Source organism: Symphalangus syndactylus, chromosome 12 (assembly GCF_028878055.3).
Source record: "Symphalangus syndactylus isolate Jambi chromosome 12, NHGRI_mSymSyn1-v2.1_pri, whole genome shotgun sequence".
Taxonomy (NCBI): Eukaryota; Metazoa; Chordata; class Mammalia; order Primates; family Hylobatidae; genus Symphalangus; species Symphalangus syndactylus.
Window position 1 is genome coordinate 145,830,361 of NC_072441.2, and position 20,939 is coordinate 145,851,299.

At 48.9% G+C, this 20,939-nt stretch overlaps 1 protein-coding gene across 4 annotated transcripts; it reads left to right on the plus strand.

Moving 5' to 3' along the window:
- The first annotated feature begins 130 nt into the window (after window positions 1–130).
- On the plus strand, window positions 131–19,382 carry PEF1 (penta-EF-hand domain containing 1). 4 transcript variants are annotated; one of them, XR_008652871.2, is made up of 6 exons: window positions 131–4,549; window positions 13,773–14,073; window positions 15,956–16,111; window positions 16,624–16,767; window positions 18,407–18,699; window positions 19,024–19,382. XR_008652871.2 is itself a non-coding variant. In XM_055254932.2 (5 exons), the coding sequence occupies exons 1-5, from the start codon at window positions 4,526–4,528 to the stop codon at window positions 18,634–18,636; spliced, it is 855 nt and encodes a 284-aa protein (XP_055110907.1). In that variant the 5' UTR covers window positions 131–4,525; the 3' UTR covers window positions 18,637–19,382. The 4 variants fall into 4 exon arrangements, 3 of the variants coding, with proteins under 3 accessions (XP_055110907.1, XP_063481281.1, XP_063481280.1); XM_055254932.2 differs by having other exon boundaries at window positions 18,407–19,382; XM_063625211.1 differs by lacking the exon at window positions 131–4,549 and adding an exon at window positions 5,186–5,201 and having other exon boundaries at window positions 18,407–19,382.
- The last annotated feature ends 1,557 nt before the right edge of the window (window positions 19,383–20,939 follow it).

Consider the following 20,939-nt stretch of genomic DNA (forward strand, 5'->3'; position numbering starts at 1 on the left):
GCCTGCCTCAGCCTCCCAAAGTGCTGGGATTATAGATGTGAGCCACCGCGCCCGGCCACGGATTTTTTTTTTTTTTTTTTTTGTGGTGCTGGAGATCCCAAAGGACTAGATCTTTTTTGTGGCTGTCCTGAGCAGTTTATGGGAATAGACGATGTCAATGTACTCTCCTTATGATCCCATAATGGAAGGGGAGTGTGGCCAAATTGCCACGTCTGCTGTTCTCATTCCTCTGTTGCTTCTGTGGAAAGTTGCAAATCATCCTCTGATCCACAGCATCCAACTGGAATTTAAATTTCAGAACTGGATCTAGTTGGAATCAAAGAGAATTAATTCCATAATAATTAGGTGGGTGTTGGTATTCCTTCTCAGTAAGCCTTACAGAAGCTTGGTGCAGAGCCAAGTGGCTCCTGGGAGGCTGTGTCTCCAGGGGAGGCAATATTTTCCAGTGGACGGGCCTTTCATTACCAAGCTCTGCCTCACCTCTAATGGGTCAACCGCAGGGCTTCCACGAACTCAGGAAAGTGCTCTGTGTTCTAAAAAAAAGGCTGGAATCCATGCTTTCCCCTTGGGCTACAAGTGAAACAATAACAGGAACTTCTCCACCCACCTCTGTCTGCCTCAGGTAGTTGAGGTTTTGGAAGTGAGTTGATTGTTTTTCAGTCTTAGGAAGATCCTGATCTCTCTTTTATCCAGCCCCCTCCAAAACAAACATACCTGGGCCTGTGTGGGTCCTCAGAGGCACAGCCCTGGCTGTTGGCTTTGGCACGTCCCTGACTCCCTAAGAGAAGACGTGGATGCCCCATCCACGAAATAGCACAGACCTCCCACAGATAGTTCTCCTAAGCCCTTTGCTGGGCATAGGGGAATGGGGGCAAATAATTCTCATAGGAGTTGGATTCTCATCACCTAGAACAGAGCCTGGCAAGAGGTGGGAACTCAATGGGATCATATGTTTGTGGAATAAATGAGTGTGTGTCACATGACTCCAGTTTGCAGGCCAGCTTGTCACTGTTCTCTCTCCAGGCAAATACCCCCTTGACCTTCAACCTTCTTCCCTTCTGAAGTTTTGCAGCTCAATTCCGCCAATATTTTTTGAACTGGGGGTTTAGAAAAGTAAAGAAGGCACAATCTACTAACTATTAAATACTGAGTAGTTAAAAAAAATGCAGACCTGGGATCAAGTCCTACTTCTCCATTTATCTTTTTTCTGTTTCCCCAGACAGAGTCTCTCTGTTGCCCAGGCTGGAGTGCAGTGGTGCAAACACAGCTCATTGCAGCCTTGACCTCCTGGGCTCAAGCAATCCTCCCACCTTGGCCTCTGGAGTGGCTAGACTCCAGACACATGCCACCATGCCTGGCTAATTTTTTAAAACTATGTTTTGTAGAGATAGGGTCTCACTATGTTGTCCAGGCTGGTTTCGAACTCCTAGGCTCAAGTGGCCCTCCTCCCTGCCTCCCAAAGTGCTGGGATTATAGGCGTGAGTCACTGCGCCTGGGCTCCATTTATCTTTTTGATAACAGGAAGGTCACTTAACGTCTCTGAGCCTACAGCTCCTCATTATAAATGGGTAATAGTATCTATCTCAAAAGATTGTGGTGAAAATGAAATAACACATATTACTTAGCACAATGTCTGGCACCTAGTAAGCACTCAATACATGATAATAATAACTACTAACATTGGATTCATGCTAGGCACTATTCTAGGTGCTGAGGTTAGAGGACTACATAAGAAAATGACAATTCTACAATATACATGTAAACAAACTGGACAATTCAACTAGTGACACATATCATGAACAAATAAGATAGATGATGGGAATGCGTGGGGGGCAGTGTCAAGAAACTCCCCCCCTACTAGAACACCTAGTGTTCTAGGTGATGAGAAATCCCTCCCCACCCCCAACTCAGTGATATCTGAACTGAGACCTGGATGATAAGGAGAAGCCAACCAGTGAAAAGTCAAGGGAAGAATATCCCAGACAGAGGGAAGGGCTAGTCCAGAGACCTGGAGGCAGGAATGTGCAGGCAGTCAGAGACCAGCCAAAGCCAACATCCAGGCATGAGCTCTGTACATTCCAGGAGTGGCACAACCAGGCCGGCATGGCTGGAATGAGGCAAGGAGGACAGCAACAGCAAGAAATGAGGCTGGAGATGCTGGTATGTGTGACCATGAATGTCATTAGGATGAGTTTAGCTTTTATTATAAGAGTGATGGGAAGTCCCCAGGGAGTTGAAGCCAAGGAATAAGATAACCACTCTGGCTGCCTGTGGAGAAAATGAAGTGTGGGGAGAAGAGTGAGAGCAGGAACATTGGTCAGTCGGCTATTGTAGTGATCCAGGCACGGATGATAGTGTCTTGGACTACAGTGATAGTGAGAACAGGGAGAAAAGAGCAGATGTGTACATGTTTGAATCAGAGCAAATGGAGATGAGGGAGGTGAGGCAGTGTGTGAAGAAAAAAAGGACACACAGGAATGATCTTAGGTTTTCAGCCTGAGAGACTGGGTGGATTTTCTGAGATGGAGAGGAATGGGTTTTGGGGAAAACACCAAAAGAAAACTCTTATACAAGGCAGGCTGGAATACCACACAGTGACAGTACCAAGTGCAAAGGGGGAGTGGCAAGAGAGAGTGGCTAACTCTGGAGCTAAGGGGAATGTGGGAGGGTTAGGTGGAGAATGGAATTGGAACTGAGCCTTGCAGGACTGGAGATGGGAGGGCTGCTGGTCCGGGTGAAAGGAGTGGTTTGAACCTAAGTTTGGGGCATGAGCAGGTACAATAAGCTCATTTTCAAATTTACACATTTGTTCCTGTCAGCTAAGAAAACTGAAATTTAGAAAGGTCAAATAACTTGCCAAAATAAAATGTGGTAGATATACACCGTGGAATACTATGCAGCCATAAAAAAGGAACAAGATCCTGTCCTTTGCAGGGACGTGGATGGAACTGGAAGCCATTATCCTCGGCAAACTAACAGAGAAACAGAAAACCAAACACCGCATATTACCACTTATAAGTGGGAGCTGAATGAGGACAGCACATACACACACTGGGGTCTGTTGGAGCGTAGAGTGAGGTGGGAGGAGGGAGAGCATCAGGAAGAATAGCTAATGGATGCTGGGCTTAATACTTAGGTGATGGGATGATCTGTGCGACAAACCACCATGGCACACATTTACCTATGTAACAAACCACATCCTGCTCATATACCCCGATCTTAAAATAAAAGTTGGAAATTAAAAACAAGCAAAAAAACTTGCCTAAGGTGATACAGTCAGAAAGTGATAAAACAAAGATCCTCCCTCCAAAGCAGAAGTGCTGAATGGTGGAACTGAGCACAGAAATACAGAGCAGCAGAAGGGGCCGGAAGATTGGAAAGTTGAGGTTGGGCCAGATTCTGAAGGGCCTGGAGTGCCAGTATGAAGAGACTGGACCTTATTTTGTAGGCATGGATGAAGAGCATCCATTGTAGGCTGTGCAATGGGCAAGTGGCACGATCAGCATTGTGATTTTGGAAAGTGCACTTGGTTAGATAGATGGGCTAGACTGGATAACACTTCATAACATTTATTCATTTATTTTAATAATCGTGTCCGTCGCTATACTAGGTACTGGAGTTATAATGACAAGCAAAAACAGACAAAATCCTAGCCCACATGGAAGAACTTGACAAAGTAATCAAATAAGCACACAAATAGTGTAGAAACGGAACACTGAGTGGCAAGTACGTGGTGCTGAGATCACTCAGTTGCCAGGATTTGACCTACGATGGGGACCGACCTAGAATTCCCTGCTGAGAACTGGACATCCATTGACCCCGGTTCTAGGCCATCCACTGTGAGCTAGGGCAAGTCAATTGCCTCTCTGCACCTCAGTTTCCCCATTTATGAAGAAAGAGGCACTAGATAATTCAATTTTCCTCCAACTCTAACGATCTGGGTTTTTTTTCTCCCAAGACCACAGATCTGTATCCCACTACAAGGGTACTAACTGGTACCCAGTATCCTGACATTAGAGGAGTAATTCCGCCACCGCCTCTCCCTACTGGGAAGAGTCGGTCGGTTCCCCGTTGTCAGGGCAACCGCCTGGCCACCGCCCCTCCTCTCCTTTCCTGCGGCTCCTCTGCGGAAACTCAGGGGGCTACGCCAGCAATTACGTCACTATCATGCGTCCCACTTGCCAGGTTACAACATGGCTACCACAGCAACACCCCACCCAGGCTTCTCACTAAATATCCCAACCTGACCACCGCTTGGGCCCACTCCACCTCAGGAAAAGGAGGAACATTAGCGCCGGTACAGCCGCCAAGACTTCCGGAAGCTCCATCAATCACTTAGCTCTCCTGGTCTCTCGGGTAGGCATCCGCCCCCCGCTCCCATCGTCACTTCCGTTGGCCGACAGCGCCCAAGATTGACAGGCGCGGACGTCCAGTCAGATGCGGGCCCAGCCACAAAGCCGAAACGAGGGGCGGGTTTGAGAGCGGAAAGCCCCACCCCTTGCCTGCGTGTGACGTCAGAATCGCCATGGCCAGCTATCCGTACCGGCAGGTGAGTGTGTGAGGGGCCCGCGAATCCAGGTAGCGGCCGTGCCAAGCGCAGGCCCGGCGCCCCCCCTGCTCTTTCTCCCCGCTTTCTCCGCGCCCTTCCCACGATAGGTTCGCTTCAGCGAGGCCTTGCGCTGTAGAAAACCGAAAAGGGACCGTCGGTCGCGCCCTGCTCACGTCATGAAGGACCGCACATTCGCGAGGTCGTGTCGCGCTCCCTTTGACGTCGCTCACGCGAGGATTTGGGGACCTTGGACCCCACATGTCCAGGCTGGCGCTGGCCTGGGCTCCGCAGCCTCCCAAGGCCCCCACGGGGGCTTTGGGCGGGGGCATCAGCCATGACCGGACGTTTAGAGTTCTGGTTCCGTCGATCTCATTTGGGGCGTCGGATAAAAATCCAGGCTTCCGGACCCACCCCACACTGCATCAGAGTCACCAGGAAACTCTGGTTGTAGCAGGCGCCACAAGTGAGCTGGGTTGACCACTGACTTAGTTCAACACCGCCATTTCGCTTGTAGAAAAGTGAACCCCGAGAAGACACAGAACTTAGCTGAAGTCAGCAGGCAGTCAGGCAGCAGGGCCGAGGTCAGAACCCGGCTATCTTCAGATGCCTCTTCCCCAGCGTATCCTGATTCAGTCAGGAATACCGCAGCAAGGTGATTCTGTGGCCAGAATTCTTTGTTGGGTGACAGTAGGTTGTTGAAGTGCACTTTGGTGTCAGAGGTAGGTTCATATCTTAGCTCTACCACCTAAATAGCTGTGAGCCCTTGAGCAAGACGTTTTGCCTTTCTGAGTCCAGGTTTCCTCCTGTAAAGTAGGGCCGAATAATAGGATCTGTCTCATAAAGCTGTTGTGGAGAGTCAGGAGGTGATGCTTACGAAGCGTTTGGTACATAGTGAGGTGTAACGTGTGTTGCCCTTTAGCATTTTGATTTTTACTAGACTTCTAAAAGGCCAGTGCCCCGAGGGTCCTCAAAATAGACCCCTCATTTTACAGAGGAGGAAATGAAGCCCACAGAGGCCTGCGACCACACAGTTATTTAGGAGATGAAATCCATGCAGGAGATGTGGGAAAACAAGATCAATTGTGTATTACGCAGTGCTCAACTGAGTTTAGTCACAGGCCAAAAGATGTAACAGTCCTTCCAGGGAGTGCAGTCTTGTGCGGGTTACACAGTATTTGGACTTCCATTATCCTAATCACGAAGGCCCTATCGGCATGCAGGTATTATTACCCCTAATTAACTGCTGAGGAACAAACCCAAAGAGGTTAAGTGGCTTCCCAAAAGTCACACGTAGTAAGTGAGGGTGAGGCCATGACCAGAGCTTAGGACTTCTCTTATTGCATACTTAGAGAGAGGCCAGTGCGGGCTGGAGTTAGGAGGAAGTGTAACATAGCAGTTGTTTCCTAAAGTCCGTTCCATTTGCTGAGTCTTGTGAGGTTTTAATAGATATTGTTAATATAGGAGGATTCTGTAGAACTAAAGTTTTGGAAATACTCTTGTTAAGTATAGCTGAATAAGTTTTTTGACCACAAGCCATTTCAGAATTCTTAATTTGCTAATATACATTGTAAATCTTCCAGAAAGGAATATGATACACAGTATTTCTTAAACGTATCTAACCATAGAAACTCCCCCTCCCCGCTTTCTTTTCAGATGTCTGGTCACTTTTTTGACTCTAGTATTTCTGAGGAAAAAACATCCATAGTGCCTTGTTTCCCAGTGGCTGGTCTTCTGCCTCAGAATCATCTGAGAGCTTGTTTAAGAAAGCACACTTTTGGGTCGCACGTCAGACCTGTTCTGTACCCAGGAATCTACATGCTAATAAGCATTAGGGACAATTTGTGTGCATCCTAAAAGCAGTGACAGGTTAGACAGAACTGTGCTAGAATTCTAGCTGTATTACTTAATAGTTATATACCCTTGGACAAACCAAGGGCTCCGAGCCTCAGCTTCCTCACCTGTATAAAGGGAGAAATAATGCCTATGAAAAGGGCTAAAATGGGGTTAAAATGCAGGGAGCCTGGCATGTTGCTAGTGCCTAGTACATGCCAGTGTCTGGTGGCAGCTCTTGCTGCCGTGACTGCTCTCATGATGCCGTGCTGCCTGGGCTATTCCTGGAGTGAAATACTGAAAAGGAGCACAGAGAGAAGAGTCTGGAATAGGAAAAGAAATGTTGCTTTTTTTCCTACCATACCCTTGTCCGCCTCCTGGTCTCAGGTGTTCTAAGAAAGGAAATGAGTTGTTTTAAAGCATCTCAGTCAGTGCTGCCTCCCCTCCACCCACTACATCACTTTGGAGGATTCCAGCCTATTGTTAGGAGTCAGAATTCCTGTAATTTTCCACTGCTTCCAGTCCAGGGTACCCAAGCAGGGACTGGGTATTGGAGAAGTAAAATTCAAGCCCCCTTTGGTCCTATGGGGGAACCAGCTTGGTGGATCTCAGTGCTTAAGAGCTTAGTTTCTGAGGCCAGAGAGAAACTAATCCCTGCTTTGTCACTCCCTTGCAGAAGTTTGTTGCAAAAGTCTGAGGCTCAGTTTTCCCTTTTTTGAAAAAAAATTTATTTGTTTATTTTTGAGACAGAGTCTCGCTCTGTCGCCCAGGCTGGAGTGCAATGGCACAATCTTGGCTCACTGCAACCTGTGTCTCCTGGGTTCAAGCAGTTCTCCTGCCTCAGCCTCCCAGGTAGCTGGAATTACAGGTGCACGCCACCACACCTGGCTAATTTTTTGTATTTTTAGTAGAGACGGGGTTTTGCCGTGTTGGCCAGGCTGGTCTCAAATTCCTGACCTCAGGTAATCCACCTGCCTCAGCCTCCCAAAGTGCTGGGATTAGAGGCATGAGCCACCACGCCTGGACTAGTTTTCCCTTCTTTAGAATGGGGTCATAATAGTATCTACCTCAGAATTACTCTAAAGATTAAATGAGATAATCCACGTAAAGTGCTAGGTATGGTGTTGGGCACGTAGAATACTCCAAGTGGAGGAGTAATGCAGTTCTGCAGATTGAAGAGGCAATATGATAAGTATTAAATGGGAGTAAGTGTAAGGTACAGCACGGGAGAGTGAGATACCTAACTCAGTCTAGGGGTGCATTTTAAAAAGAGGTAATATTTAAGCCAACAACTGAATCACTGGTAGAAATTAGCTGAGTGAAGAAAGGAATGATATTCCAGCAGAGGAAATAGCTGCACAAAGCCCATGAAGCAGGTAAGACAGCCTAGTATTTTGGAGGAACTTTAAGAAGTTCAGTGTAGTTGTAGTGATGTGGGGGAAAGGGGTAGGAAATATGACTAGAAAGGTAAGCAAGGGCCAGATCCCAAAGGGCCTTGTATGCCTTTTGGGGGAGTGTGACTTCATCCTAAGAGTAGTGAGGGAGCCAGTGAAGTGTTTTGTCCCATTTGTGCTTTGGAGCACTTACGGTGGGATGCTGTGAGAATGGATTGAAGCAGGAGAGACAGGAGGCAGGGATACCGATTTTGACGCTATTGAGGTAATCTAGGCTAAAGAGAACTGTGACCTGGTAGAGGAGATTTGAGAAGCACTTGGGAGGTAGATTTGAGAAAACTTGGCTTTAGGTTTGGGTGATTAGGCAGAACGGAGCTCCATTCACTGAGATGAGAACACAGGGAGGCATGGGTTTGGAGGGAAGGTCCAGGAGGCTGCTGAATATGTGGGTCTGTAGCTCAGGAGTGTTGAAGCTGGAAAGATTTGAAAGTGTGAGCACAGAGGTAATTAAAGTCTGGGGATGGTTCTTGGCTCATTGTTTATTGGTTGCATGCTTCTCTCCTATTTCAAGTGGCTTTGCTGGTGAATGCTTGAACTGCTCTTCTTGTCTTCCTGTGATTGTTTAACCCCTTAGTTTGGGCTTCCCACCTCCTCCTATGCACTTGAAGGGTAGCTCTGGGGTGCAAACCTGTCTTTGCAATGCTCCCTCCTCCATTTGTCATCAGGGCTCAGCTTGGAACAGCCTTTGATACCTTTAAGCTTCACAGGGGTCTTGAGGTTAGAAGACTGAGTCCTCAGAACTGGAAAGAAAAGAAAAAAATACCGGACTTTCTGAGCTGGTTATTTGGGAGGAGGTAAGCTCCCTACTGCTTGCACAAGTGCAGGTAGAGATTCCAGGTGGTTCTGCAGGTTTTCCATTATTAACTGAGAGGTTGGACTGAAGAGTCTTTGGGGTGTCTTCCAAAATGTGGCTCTCAAAGTGGGTCTAGGTGCTGGGACGAAAAAGAATAAGATTTTTCTGAGACTCCCCGATTTCTGGGCCTGAAGGCTCTGAGAGATCACCTAATCCAGCCTCCCCCTCTACCTCTGTTCACAGTAGAAATTCATTATATTTGACAAAGACATTTAGCACAATCCCTCGCACAGACACATGCTAGGCACTCACTCATTTATTGAGTGAACAAACAGAAGGGGGTAGTATAGAGTCATGCAGACCCTGACTTGAATCCCAACTTGCCCATTCTAGCTGCATGGTCTCAGGCATGTTATTAAACTCTACCCCTTAATTTTCTCATCTGCAAAATGGAGATGACACTGTTTACCTCACAGGACTGAGGATCAGTGAGAGCTGGTTGAACTGGAAGCGCCTAGCAGAGCCTCAGTAAATGTTCGTTGCCCCAGTCCCCCAGAGCGTCAGATGTAGCTTATTTGCAATCAGCCAGAGCCCTAGAGATAGTTTTTCTGTGTTGCTTCAGAAGCCGCAGTTACTGAACTCTTCCTATCTCCCCACCCCACCGGCCTTCACAATCTTGTGTTTATCAGCATGAAATAACTCTTGGAAAAACTCTGAAAAGGGCTGGGAGCATGGAGTAGTGTAAAAGAACGTGGAATCAGGGATGCTGTTTTTCATTTCTGGTTCAGACCTTTGCTAACAACTCAGTGACACTGGGTGACCCTCTGTGAGGTGGGGACCACCTCACCTTCTTGTGTAGCCTGGATTCTGTCTCAGTTGGCTCCACCTCCTTCATCTTGTGCAAGCTAGAAACCCGAGTCATTCACTTTCCTCACTCCTCCTCCATCTCTTTCCTAATCTAATTAGTCACCAAGTCATGTCTGGTCTATCTCTGAAATAGCTTCAGAATCTATTCCGTTCTCTTCATCCCCAAGTGTGCTGTCTGGTTCATGCCCTGCCTGCCCAGCACCTGGGCGACTGCCTCCCTCACTGGCTCATCCTCCACACCGCTGCTGGTTACTTCTCTAAACAAGGTTCTGATCACGTTCCTGTCCTATTGGAAACCCTTCTATAGTGCTCTGTTTTCTCTAGCATAAAGCCCCAACTAAACTCTTTAGAGTGGTGTTCATTTGTCCAAATATTTGTGGAGGCTTGCAGGTGCCAGGCACTGTGCTGGGCCCTGGGATACCATGATGAGTGAGGCCGTGTCTGCCCCTGGGGAGCTTACTGTTGGGTGAGGGAGATGCTAGACAGACAGAAACTACTCTTAGACACTGATAACTCACGGCTAACTGAAATGCAGTGGGAGAGGTGCTTGGCCAAGGAGTGTATAGAGGGCCTGCCTTTCTGGGTTCACACTGCATTCTTGGCTCTGCAGTTTAACTCATTCCCTGAATGCACTATGCTTACTCTTAAGTCTGTGCGTTTGTCTTTCTTCTCCCTTCTGTCTGGAGTGTCCTTCCCTGCCTGCCTTTTGGAGAATGTCTATGCATCCTTCAAGGACCAGTTCCAATATCACTGCCACTTCCTCCAGGAAGCTTTCCTTGACCCACTTCATACATTGTTCATTTATTCATTCTGCAAACAGCACAGATTCCTCCATTTAAGCTTCCTTGATAGCACATAAGTAGATTTTTCTGATGGCACTGATCAGATTGTATCACAATTATCTGTGGCCTCCTTAAGGGCAGGACTTCATTTACTTGTGTCCTCAGATCTACTACAGAGCCTAGTACAATATCGTCACTCTGAAAATGCGTGCTGAATGAAGTCTTTCAGCAGCTCTGTGGCTTAGTTTCTTCATCTGTAAAAGAGGACAACTAACATCTTCCTTTTTTCTGTTAGGAGGCCATTGGCAAGATTCTGCCAGTAGTGTTTGTGTTTGTGAAAGTACTTTGTAAACTACAGAGGAGGCCTTCGAATGCAGGACGGAAAGGAAAGGGTTTAATTGCTGCCAGACTACAATAGCCAGAAGGGCAGGAGGCCTGCCTGGCAGCACCTGCTTTGTTGGCCTGGGGGTGTTTCCTAGGTGGGTTATAGGTGGTTTCCTAGGTGCCAGGTGCAGTTTATAGCTTTGCTCACAGGGCTTATAGTGGGGCAGCTACTTCTGGCTTCGTGTTTGGCCTGTTCTTTGGGTGTGCCCAGATTCTGCAGGGTTCCCACTCCCTTTCCATCCTATGCTGGAATCCTGAGCCCTAGTGCTGAAGGAAGGATCGTTGTAGCAGGAGGCAGGGGGAGTCATTGGGTCCAAGGGAGTGGTCCAGCCTTGTCTCTTCCTCCAGCTCACAGCATGACTTGGGCAAGTCCCTCCCTCCCTCCCCCATCTGTAAAATGGGGGTTAGCTTAAGTGACTTGTCTTCTGGGTATTTCTCATCACACCTCTCCAACCCCTTGGGAATCCTGTTCGTTCTCTAAGTCCTAGCTCAAATGCCACTCTCATGGAAACACTCCCGGATTTTACCCTCCTTCCTTTGCAGTCCTATGGCACATGACTTATGTCTCCATTTCAAACACCTGTTTTCCTTGTGCTGTCTTGTTAAACGTTACACAGTGTCTACATATTAAGTCCTGTTAACCGCGAGCGCCTTCAGATTGCTTCACTCTCCTTTATACTCCACCCCTCACAGTTCACCTGGCCCAGGACTTTGCTGATAATAGTAATTAATATAGCAATAGCAGCTATGACTTACTGATCGTTTGCTTTATGCCAGGCACTGTTGTAAAAACTATTTTTCTTGTGTGAGTGGTTTTCAGACTGTCTTTTCAGTCACTGTGAGGGGTTTTCAGAGCCCCTTCAGAATGTAGCAAGGGAGGGGGTTCCATATGGTAGGGGCTCTGGAGTAAGGGCCACCTTACTTCAGCCAGAGAACTTTCTTGTGTTTATTTATTTTATCAAAGGATTCTTTCTCTTTTTTTTTTTGGAGACAGGGTCTCTCTCTGTTACTCAGGCTGGAGTGTTGTGGCACAATCGCAGCTCACTGCAGCCTCCAACTCAGGCTCAAGTGATCCTCCCGCTTTAGCCTCCCGAGTAGCAGGGACTACATGTGTACCACCATGCCCGGCTGATTTTTAAAAGTTTTTTGTAGAGGTGGGATCTTACTATGTTGCCCAGGTTGGTTATCAAAGGATTCTTTAGCTAAAAATTAAACTAACAGGATTTTGCTGCATTTATTTTTTATAATCTGCAGAACAGTCCAATGAGGAAGGAATTGTTATGTTTGTGAGGAAGCAGGCTCAGAGAGATGAAGCCATGGGCCCACAGTCATGAACTTAGCTGATGGGAGCAGAGTTTTAAATTGAGATCTGTCTGAGCCATTCTTGTCTGTGAAGGAGTCTTGCTAGTAGCTATGACAGCTTCTAGGGAGGAAAAGCTCCCAAGGATTGCTGAGTGGGGGAGTGGGGGAGGTGACAGGGGCTGCTTCCTGCTCTCCCCACAAAAAACCTCATGAATTTGGCCTTAGCCTTAAGAGTAATTATCTCAAGCTATCAAACACAATAAAAAGAGAGAGCCCAGGCCCTCAGTGGCTTGGCCGCTGGTGCACTTACAGGTTGATCTAGAACTTGTCTAGATGGTGCCGTCCTCGGAGCTGGGCCTAGCTGCTGTCTGTGCCCTTGAGCTCAGCTTGTCTGCACATGTGTTGGGGCTGTGCTCTGCTGGGTCCTGTGCTAGCCATTTAGGGAGATGGAGCGGAACACTCCGAGGGCTATTGGTGTGGGAAGGTGGATGAGAGAGGGGATGCCCCCATGTATGCTCTAATGCACAAATGCCCTGACATAGAGCCAAGAGACCCAGGTTCTGGTCCCAGCCCCCCACACAGCCTGTGTGTGACTTTCCTGGACTTGAGTCTTGTCCTCTGTAGGAGGCTATTATTAATAGTGTTTATTGAGTGCTTAATTTGTGCCAGGCCCTGTGTCAAAGTGCTTCACATAGCGGGCCTCATTTCATTCACAAACTAACCTGAGAGGTAGATATTATTGTTCCCATTTTACAGCAGAAGATATTGAGGCTTAGAGAGGATAAGTCAGTCCAGTTAGTAAATGGCAGAACCTGAACTTGAACTCTTGAACTGGTTGTTTTTTGTTTGTTTGTTTTGAGACTGGATCTTACTCTGTTGCCCAGGCTGGAGTACAGTGATGTGATCATGGCTCACTGTAGCCTCGACCTCCCCAGGCTCAGGTGATTCTCCCACCTTAGCCTCCTGAGTCATTGGGACTACAGGTGTGCACCACCACACCTGGCTAATTTTTGTATTTTTTTAGTAGAGATGTAGTTTTTCTATGTTGCCCAGGTTTTTAGTAGAGATGTTGTTTTTCTGTGTTGCCCGGGCTGGTCTCTAACTCCTGGGCTCAAGCAGTCTGCCCACCTCAGACTTCCAAAGTGCTGTGATTACACAGGTGTGAGCCACCACGCCTGGCTGTTGAACTGGCCATTTAAAGCATTGTGTCATATTGCCTTAGGAATAGGGTCTCCCCTGCCTGCCTCACAAGAGTTGTGAGTGAGGATAGGGAAATGTTTTTACATCAGGGTAAGGAAGACATGCTATGGATGAATCCATGCTATAGCTATGTCATTTGTGACTGATGAGGGTCAGGGTGTGTGTTAGAGACTGCGTTTGCCCCATGAGTTCTGCAGATAGAGAAGGGAGTACCACAGGATGGGCATTTGGAATTCTGTTTGATTCATTTGCCTATTCGTTCGTACAGGAAATATTTACCGAGCATCCATTCTACACTGGGAGCTGGGGATAAAGTGACAAACCAGACAGGATCCCAGCCCTTGTGGAGCCCCTTCATGTGCAGGAAAGGAGAGTTAGGAAAGGAGGATTTCAACCCTGACTCTGCAGGTCATCGGCGGTGTGACTTTGGGTGACTCTTTGCTCCTCTGGAAGCCTCAGTTTGCCCATCTGAGCAGTGAGATCATAATTCCAACCCTACCTATAGGATCAGTTGAAAGGATGGTGGTGGAAGTGCTTTATGGTTGTAAAGTGCCGTACTCTGCCTAGTTTCTGGCCTCATCATTCTGACTGATATCTTGCTCTTCCTGCAGGGCTGCCCAGGAGCTGCGGGACAAGCACCAGGAGCCCCTCCGGGTAGCTACTACCCTGGACCCCCCAATAGTGGAGGGCAGTATGGTAGTGGGCTACCCCCTGGTGGTGGTTATGGGGGTCCTGCCCCTGGAGGGCCTTATGGACCACCAGCTGGTGGAGGGCCCTATGGACACCCCAATCCTGGGATGTTCCCCTCTGGAACTCCAGGAGGACCATATGGCGGTGCAGCTCCAGGGGGCCCCTATGGTCAGCCACCTCCAAGTTCCTACGGTGCCCAGCAGCCTGGGCTTTATGGACAGGGTAAGTAGTAACCTTGGACTCCGGGTACCTCTAACATGGTTCTGAGTTATCCATGGCCAGCCTTTGTCCTTCCTGTAGGTGTGCAGGCAGCCTGGTCTCTGGCACCTTAGCATCTTGCTTCCAGCTTCAGTGTGCGTCCTCAAAATGAGAAGTCTGTCAGCTAGTTTTGTTGCAAGCATTTATTTGTATTGCTTGCTCATGCTTACTTTCTTTTGCTTACATGTCAGCAGCTGTTAGTTGGCTGTTGAGTTTCTGTTCCCTGTGTCTTCAGGGATCCATGCTGAAGGAGCAGCTCCTGTTTGGGCTATGTTATCTTTGTGGCAGAGAGAAAGAGCAGGAGAGCTAGTAGGAATGCACAATGCCTCTTAAACTTCTCTGAAGTACTGTATGTCTTGCCCACTTGCATTCTTTTGGCCAGAGCACCCCCCGATCAAGACTGACATCAGTAGGATGGGAAAGGATGCCCCTCTGCAAGCCACCAGGCAGTGGGAGAGGATGTACAATGCTCTTATAGGGAAGGGGAGAGGAGCAAGTAATCTAATAATAGATTATTGAACTGGCCTTTTAAGCCATTGTACCATATTAGTACAATGTCTGTGGGTGTGCAGACTGTGTCTCCTGGCTAGAGATTATTACCAGGAGACGATAGTGCAGCCTACCATGGGGAGAAACTCCGTTTAAATACCCGTTTCTCTGGGAAAATATCTCAGGATACACACATTCCAGGCTCTTTGCTGAGGATTCTATTTTGCTGTTATCTCATTTAATCATTACAACAATTCTGGGGAAATGGGTTCATTTTAGAAATGTGAAAATCATTACTCAGAAAATTATACATTTTGCCTAAAGTCACACAGGCTAGTAAGGATCAGATCCAGGGTTTGAATCCAGGTCTGCTTTGATTCCAAAGCCTGAGCCCTTCTATACAAACTACACAGATCAAACATGTTACAGAATCTCTCCTGCCCCAGGGCTGTGGCCCTTGCTCCCCTATGACACCGATGTTTTAGGAAGATGGCTAGAACCTGCCTGGATTTTTCCAAGGAGGTCAGACTAATCCCTAAGTCAGGCATACCTTTTTCCCTCTGTCCTTACTGGGCTTTGGTACTAGGCAGTGGTTCCTGTCCTCCACAACTGCCCATGGCTGTCTTTGTGTGAAGGGACCCGGATTGTGGCCAGTTAACTCAGTGTCCTAAGGTAGACAGACTTACCAGCTTCTACGCCGTTTTTTTTTTCTTTTGAGATGGAGTTTCACTCTTGTTGCCCAGGCTGGAGTGCAATGGCGCGATCTCGGCTCACCACAACCTCCACCTCCCGGGTTCAAGCGATTCTCTGGCCTCAGCCTCCCGAGTAGCTGGGATTACAGGCATGTGCCACCACACCCGGCTAATTTTGTATTTTTAGTAGAGACAGGGTTTCTCCATGTTGGTCAGGCTGGTCTCGAACTCCCGACCTCAGGTGATCTGCCTGCCTCGGCTTCCCAAAGTGCTGGGATTACAGTCGTGAGCCACCGCACCTGGCCACTTCTACACTTTTATCTACCACCCATTCCCCCATCTCGCAGTTCACCTTTTCCAGAGAATTCTTGAAATGCTACAGGGGTACAGGTCCCTGTTCCTTAAAAACATAAAATCAATTAAGAATAGTGTCTGGAAACACTATACAAGAACTCCAGAGGACTCATGGAATAGAAATCAACTGCAAATACTCATGAATCTTCACTGAAGGTCCTCTTCCATCAGAGTAAGAATGTCAGCTTGATGGAAGACAGGGAAGGTGAATTTGTGAGGCTTTGTGTGTAGGAAAAACCTGTAGCCAGGAAGTCACTGAGGCTGGCCCTTCCTGGCATTTCTGTTGATGGCCTTCACACCCCTTCCTCCAGGTGGCACCCCTCCCAATGTGGATCCTGAGGCCTACTCCTGGTTCCAGTCGGTGGACTCAGATCACAGTGGCTATATCTCCATGAAGGAGCTAAAGCAGGCCCTGGTCAACTGCAATTGGTCCTCATTCAATGATGAGACCTGCCTCATGATGATAAGTGAGTCTCCGCCTTGCCCTTGGGCCTGAGCTGGGGCAGAGCCACCTGATAGTGGACAGTAGGTGGGTGGGTGGACATTCTGAAGAGAAATTCATTGACCAGGGAGGACTGTGGGGAGGAAGCTAGGTTCAGGGTGAGATCCCCTGGACTGAGAGCTCTTTTCCTGAGCTCTTTCTTAAGTTCTAGACCCTGCCTAGTTACAGGTTAACTTAGTTTCCTCTTCTGTAGAATGGTACTCCCTCCCCTGTAGGAGACAGCAGGGAGGGGTCAGGTGCCTGGCCTGCAGAGAAAATGCAGTTCTGGATGGGGTGGGGCTAAAGGTGTCCAGAGTAGGAGGACGGCGCGACGCTTGATGTGGGTGTCTCAGGTGCAAGCATCTGGGCCTTAGGGCTTGGTTCTGTGAAGTCGCCTACTCCAGCCTGGAGAGAAGGGCTGCCTCAGTGGGTCCTGAGGGGGACCCTTGGCCTTCAGTCTTGAAGCCTTCCTCCCCTCCTTTCCCTCCTCACCTTCAGACATGTTTGACAAGACCAAGTCAGGCCGCATCGATGTCTACGGCTTCTCAGCCCTGTGGAAATTCATCCAGCAGTGGAGGAACCTCTTCCAGCAGTATGACCGGGACCACTCAGGCTCCATTAGCTACACAGAGCTGCAGCAAGGTGCGGGTCATGGCCGGGGCACGATGGGCAGGGCAGAGCTAGACTCTTCTCTTTACACCCTAAGATACAGCAGAGGGGTTTCCTCTTGTTACCGAATGTCCACCTGCACTGCAAAATGCTTTTCTCAGTGCAGGCCTGCGTCCCTCACCCCTTCTTTGACCCAGCTGGGGCACTGAGCCAAGATCCAGGGCAAGGAAACACCTGGGTCCAGAATCAGGGCTGGACCCTGGAGTGCTGGGTGAGACGGCCCCAGCCACAGGGAGCCTTAAGGATGGAAACTTGGCACCTTAAGGACTATGAGACCAATGTGTGTGGCTTGGGTGACTCCTTCTTCTCCAGTTTCTAGCATGTAGAATGGAAAGAGCCCTGAACCGGGATCAGAAAGATGGGTCTGTTGCCACCTCCGCTAGTGGGCAGTTTCTTTCCCAGCTTTGGGACCTTGAGCACTCTCAAAGCTGCAGCTGGGGAAGATGACCTGAGGCCACAGCCCCAGGTCTGGTTCCGGACTGACTGTGTAAGGTAGGAGGCCACAGTTTGGGCTCAGGCAGGTTAGTAAGAGGTTGCGGGGAGGACCCAAGAGGGAGCTTTGCCACCCAGGAGGGAGAAGGGCTCCCCAGAGAGTCCAGTCCCTTGCCCAGGCTGTGGATTTCATTCAGACTAAGGAGGTCTGTGGGCAGCAGTGAGTGCACCACATCTGCCCCCAGTAAAAGGGAGGGGAGATGACCTATAGTAATCACCTACTCTTGCCAGCTTTTGTCATGGATATTAGTAAGGGTGATATTAACCACAACAAAACGTATTTACTGAATGCTTGCTATTTTTAATAGGCTTATGTAATTCATTCTTCCCATGTGCTAGGTACTATTTATAATTCCACACCCTTCAATGAAGAATCCCTTATAATCTCCCTTTTACAGGTGAGAAAACTGAGGTTTAGTGTAGGTAACCTGCCCAAGGGCCCGCATACCAAATGGAGAGCTGAGGTTTTAGCCTGGCCTGGTAAGTTATGAACAGAGGAAGGAAGGAAGCATCCCAGTGAAAAGACAGGGTGCTCCAAGAGACCTTGGAGTGACGGTGACTTTATTAAAATAGCATTTAACAAGTGCTTTTTATGTGCCAGTCACTGTGCTAAGTGCTTTACTTGATCACCCGTTTTAATCCTTACTACAAGTTGAGTATTATCCCCATTTTAGAGATGATAAAATAGGGATAGTGAGGCTAAGCAACTTGCCCAGGGGCTGACTTCCAGAGCAGGTCCTCATGCCTCTGCTGCTGGCTCTGATGTCTGCCCCAGGCAAGGTTGTCCTGGGAGCTCAGGCTTCCTTTTGGAATGCAAATGAGTCAGAGATGATTGCTGATAGTCCGTTGTCATCTCTGCCATCCTATGAGCCTCAGGTAAAGAGACATTAATGGAGATTTGGAGAAAGAGGGATGAGGGCCTTCCACCTAAGGGGAGCATCCAGACAGGGCCCCTGTTGTGCTCCTGACATCTTAGACCCCTGGGATTTCTCTACCCTCTCTATGCTTCTGTGCCCATCCTCTTGAAGTTCCTTGAACTGCTGTGATCCAGTATTGCTGATTGATGGAGGTGCTCATGGCAGGTTTTTGTGTGTCTGGTCTGTGTGCCCCTCTTCTCCAGCTCTGTCCCAAATGGGCTACAACCTGAGCCCCCAGTTCACCCAGCTTCTGGTCTCCCGCTACTGCCCACGCTCTGCCAATCCTGCCATGCAGCTTGACCGCTTCATCCAGGTGTGCACCCAGCTGCAGGTGCTGACAGAGGCCTTCCGGGAGAAGGACACAGCTGTACAAGGCAACATTCGGCTCAGCTTCGAGGACTTCGTCACCATGACAGCTTCTCGGATGCTATGACCCAGCCATCTGTGGAGAGTGGAGTGCACCAGGGACCTTTCCTGGCTTCTTAGAGTGAGAGAAGTATGTGGACATCTCTTCTTTTCCTGTCCCTCTAGAAGAACATTCTCCCTTGCTTGATGCAACACTGTTCCAAAAGGGGGTTGAGAGTCCTGCATCATAGCCACCAAATAGTGAGGACGGGGCTGAGGCCACACAGGTAGGGGCCTGATGGAGGAGAGGATGGAAGTTGAATGTCCTGATGGCCATGAACAGTTGAGTGGCACAGCCTGGTACCAGGAGCAGGCCCTTGGAATGGAGTTAGTGTCCAGTCAGCTGAGCTCCACCCTGATGCCAGTGGTGAGTGTTCATCGGCCGTTACTGTTAGTACCTGTGTTCCCTCACCAGGCCATCCTGTCACACGAGCCCATTTTCTCTGAAGTGGAATCTGACCAAGCATGAGAGAGATCTGCCTATGGGACCAGTGGCTTGGATTCCGCCATACCCATAAATCCTTGTGTGTTAACTTCTAGCTGCCTGGGGCTGGCCCTGCTCAGACAAGTCTGCTCCCTGGGCATCTTTGGCCAGGCTTCTGCCCTCTGCAGCTGGGACCCCTCACTTGCCTGCCATGCTCTGCTTGGCTTCAGTCTCCAGGAGACAGTGGTCACCTCTCCCTGCCAATACTTTTTTTACTTTGCATTTTTTTTTCATTTGGGGCCAAAAGTCCAGTGAAATTGTAAGCTTCAATAAAAGGATGAAACTCTGGAGTTCCATGTTTTCCACCGTGATTTCTCAGCTACAGGTCCATCCACTCATTCTTTTAGGGACTATTTAAGTACATCCTATACACCAAGCCGTGCAGAAAGCAGCAGCTTGGGGGGACATGGCCTATGTGGGGCTCCTCTCCACTGCCAGAGGGAAGTGAAGTGTAGGATAGCCAGCTGAGGGGCCTGCCGGGTTCAGTTCAGTACGGCCTGAAGGTCTATTCAGGAAGCTATTTCATAGCAGTTTTAGGGCTGGCATTCTGGGTTGAAAGCAGCTACCTCAAACTTCATAGCCTGGCCTTTTCTATTTTCTCAGGCCCTAGTTTTATCTTCCAGACAAACTCCATTTATTAAGTCATAATGTTCCCCCCACTTTTATTAAGCACAGACGTCTGTACTTGTAAGTCAGATCTTTAGATCAGCATAATACCCAGTCTACACCGAGTGTCTGTAATGAGCTGACCACATTTCAATCAAAAGCCAAAGACACCAGACATTCTAGTTTGCCAGGGGGCTTTATTCTGGGTAATGGTGATTATCTTTTGGCTTTTTGAGATAAAGAGCTCTGAGGCCCTGTGCAGGGCTGTCCTCCCTGCAGTGGGTAGTTGGAAGTAACTGACTGTTTTGCAGGTCAGTGAGGCCCAGCAGTGTGTCGGGCTTAGCCAGGTCAGCTGCATTCTCCTCTGGGCTCTGTAGTGCTAGAATCCCAGCATTAGATGGAATCCAGTTCCCAGAGGCCAGCCCCCATCCAGAGCTGAAATTCCGTTCATAGCCCCGTGTGCGTCTGGCCACTGCTTCGCCAAAGGCAAAGAACTCAGTGCCTTTCCAGGTAGCCCATTTCCTCCATGACTGGCAGAAACAGCTTCCTGATGTGGATTCTAGATCCTGCCATCTTGAAGACACCACCGTTGGCTGTGGTTTTCTCTGTGGGCCCCCCAGGACATACATCACCCTTTATGCATGCCAACCCTCTACGTAGTGGAGCCTACCCCAGGTACCACATTTCCCCAAGTCCTCCCTCCCCTGGGCCAGATAGCCCCGGGTTCTTGAGCAGTCCTTCACCGAGCAGCTCTCCCCTCGGCATCCTGGTCACCTCCCCTGAAGTTTCTTCAGTTTATCTGAGTCCCCCAGAGTGGAGGGCTGAAGCCCCCCATGGTGCTGGGTTCAGCCAGCAGAGCGTGCAGCCATCAGGAGCAGTGCCTGTTGTTCCTTTGTTCCCACTGAACCAAGTGTCTGCTGAAACCTGATGGTGCCAGTTGTAGTCTCTCACCTTTGTGCTCACCAAGACCTGGATTGATCTCGTAAGCACGGTTGGTTCTGAGCTTGGGGGCCAGCCCTCATACCTCATTCTGCACACTCACCTCCAAGCCTACCTATGCACTGTGCCAACCGCTTTGGATCCTAAGGCCAGTGGGAGTGTGGAATGGGCAGGAGAGTCCATCCTGGCAGCAGCTGGAGCTCTGCCCCGTCCACAGAGAGCTGGGCTGGTAAGTCGTGTGGAGAACAGGTGGCATACTTAGACCACACATTCCACCTGCTCTGGGTAAAGCGGGGTGCTTA

Bases quoted from the DNA above. Each gene is read 5' to 3' on its own strand.
- PEF1 (XM_055254932.2), top strand. From the start codon at position 4,526: ATGGCCAGCTATCCGTACCGGCAG. The intron at 4,550-13,772 runs GTGAGTGTGTGA...CTCTTCCTGCAG, and splicing joins CCAGCTATCCGTACCGGCAG to GGCTGCCCAGGAGCTGCGGG. The intron at 14,074-15,955 runs GTAAGTAGTAAC...CCCTTCCTCCAG, and splicing joins GCCTGGGCTTTATGGACAGG to GTGGCACCCCTCCCAATGTG.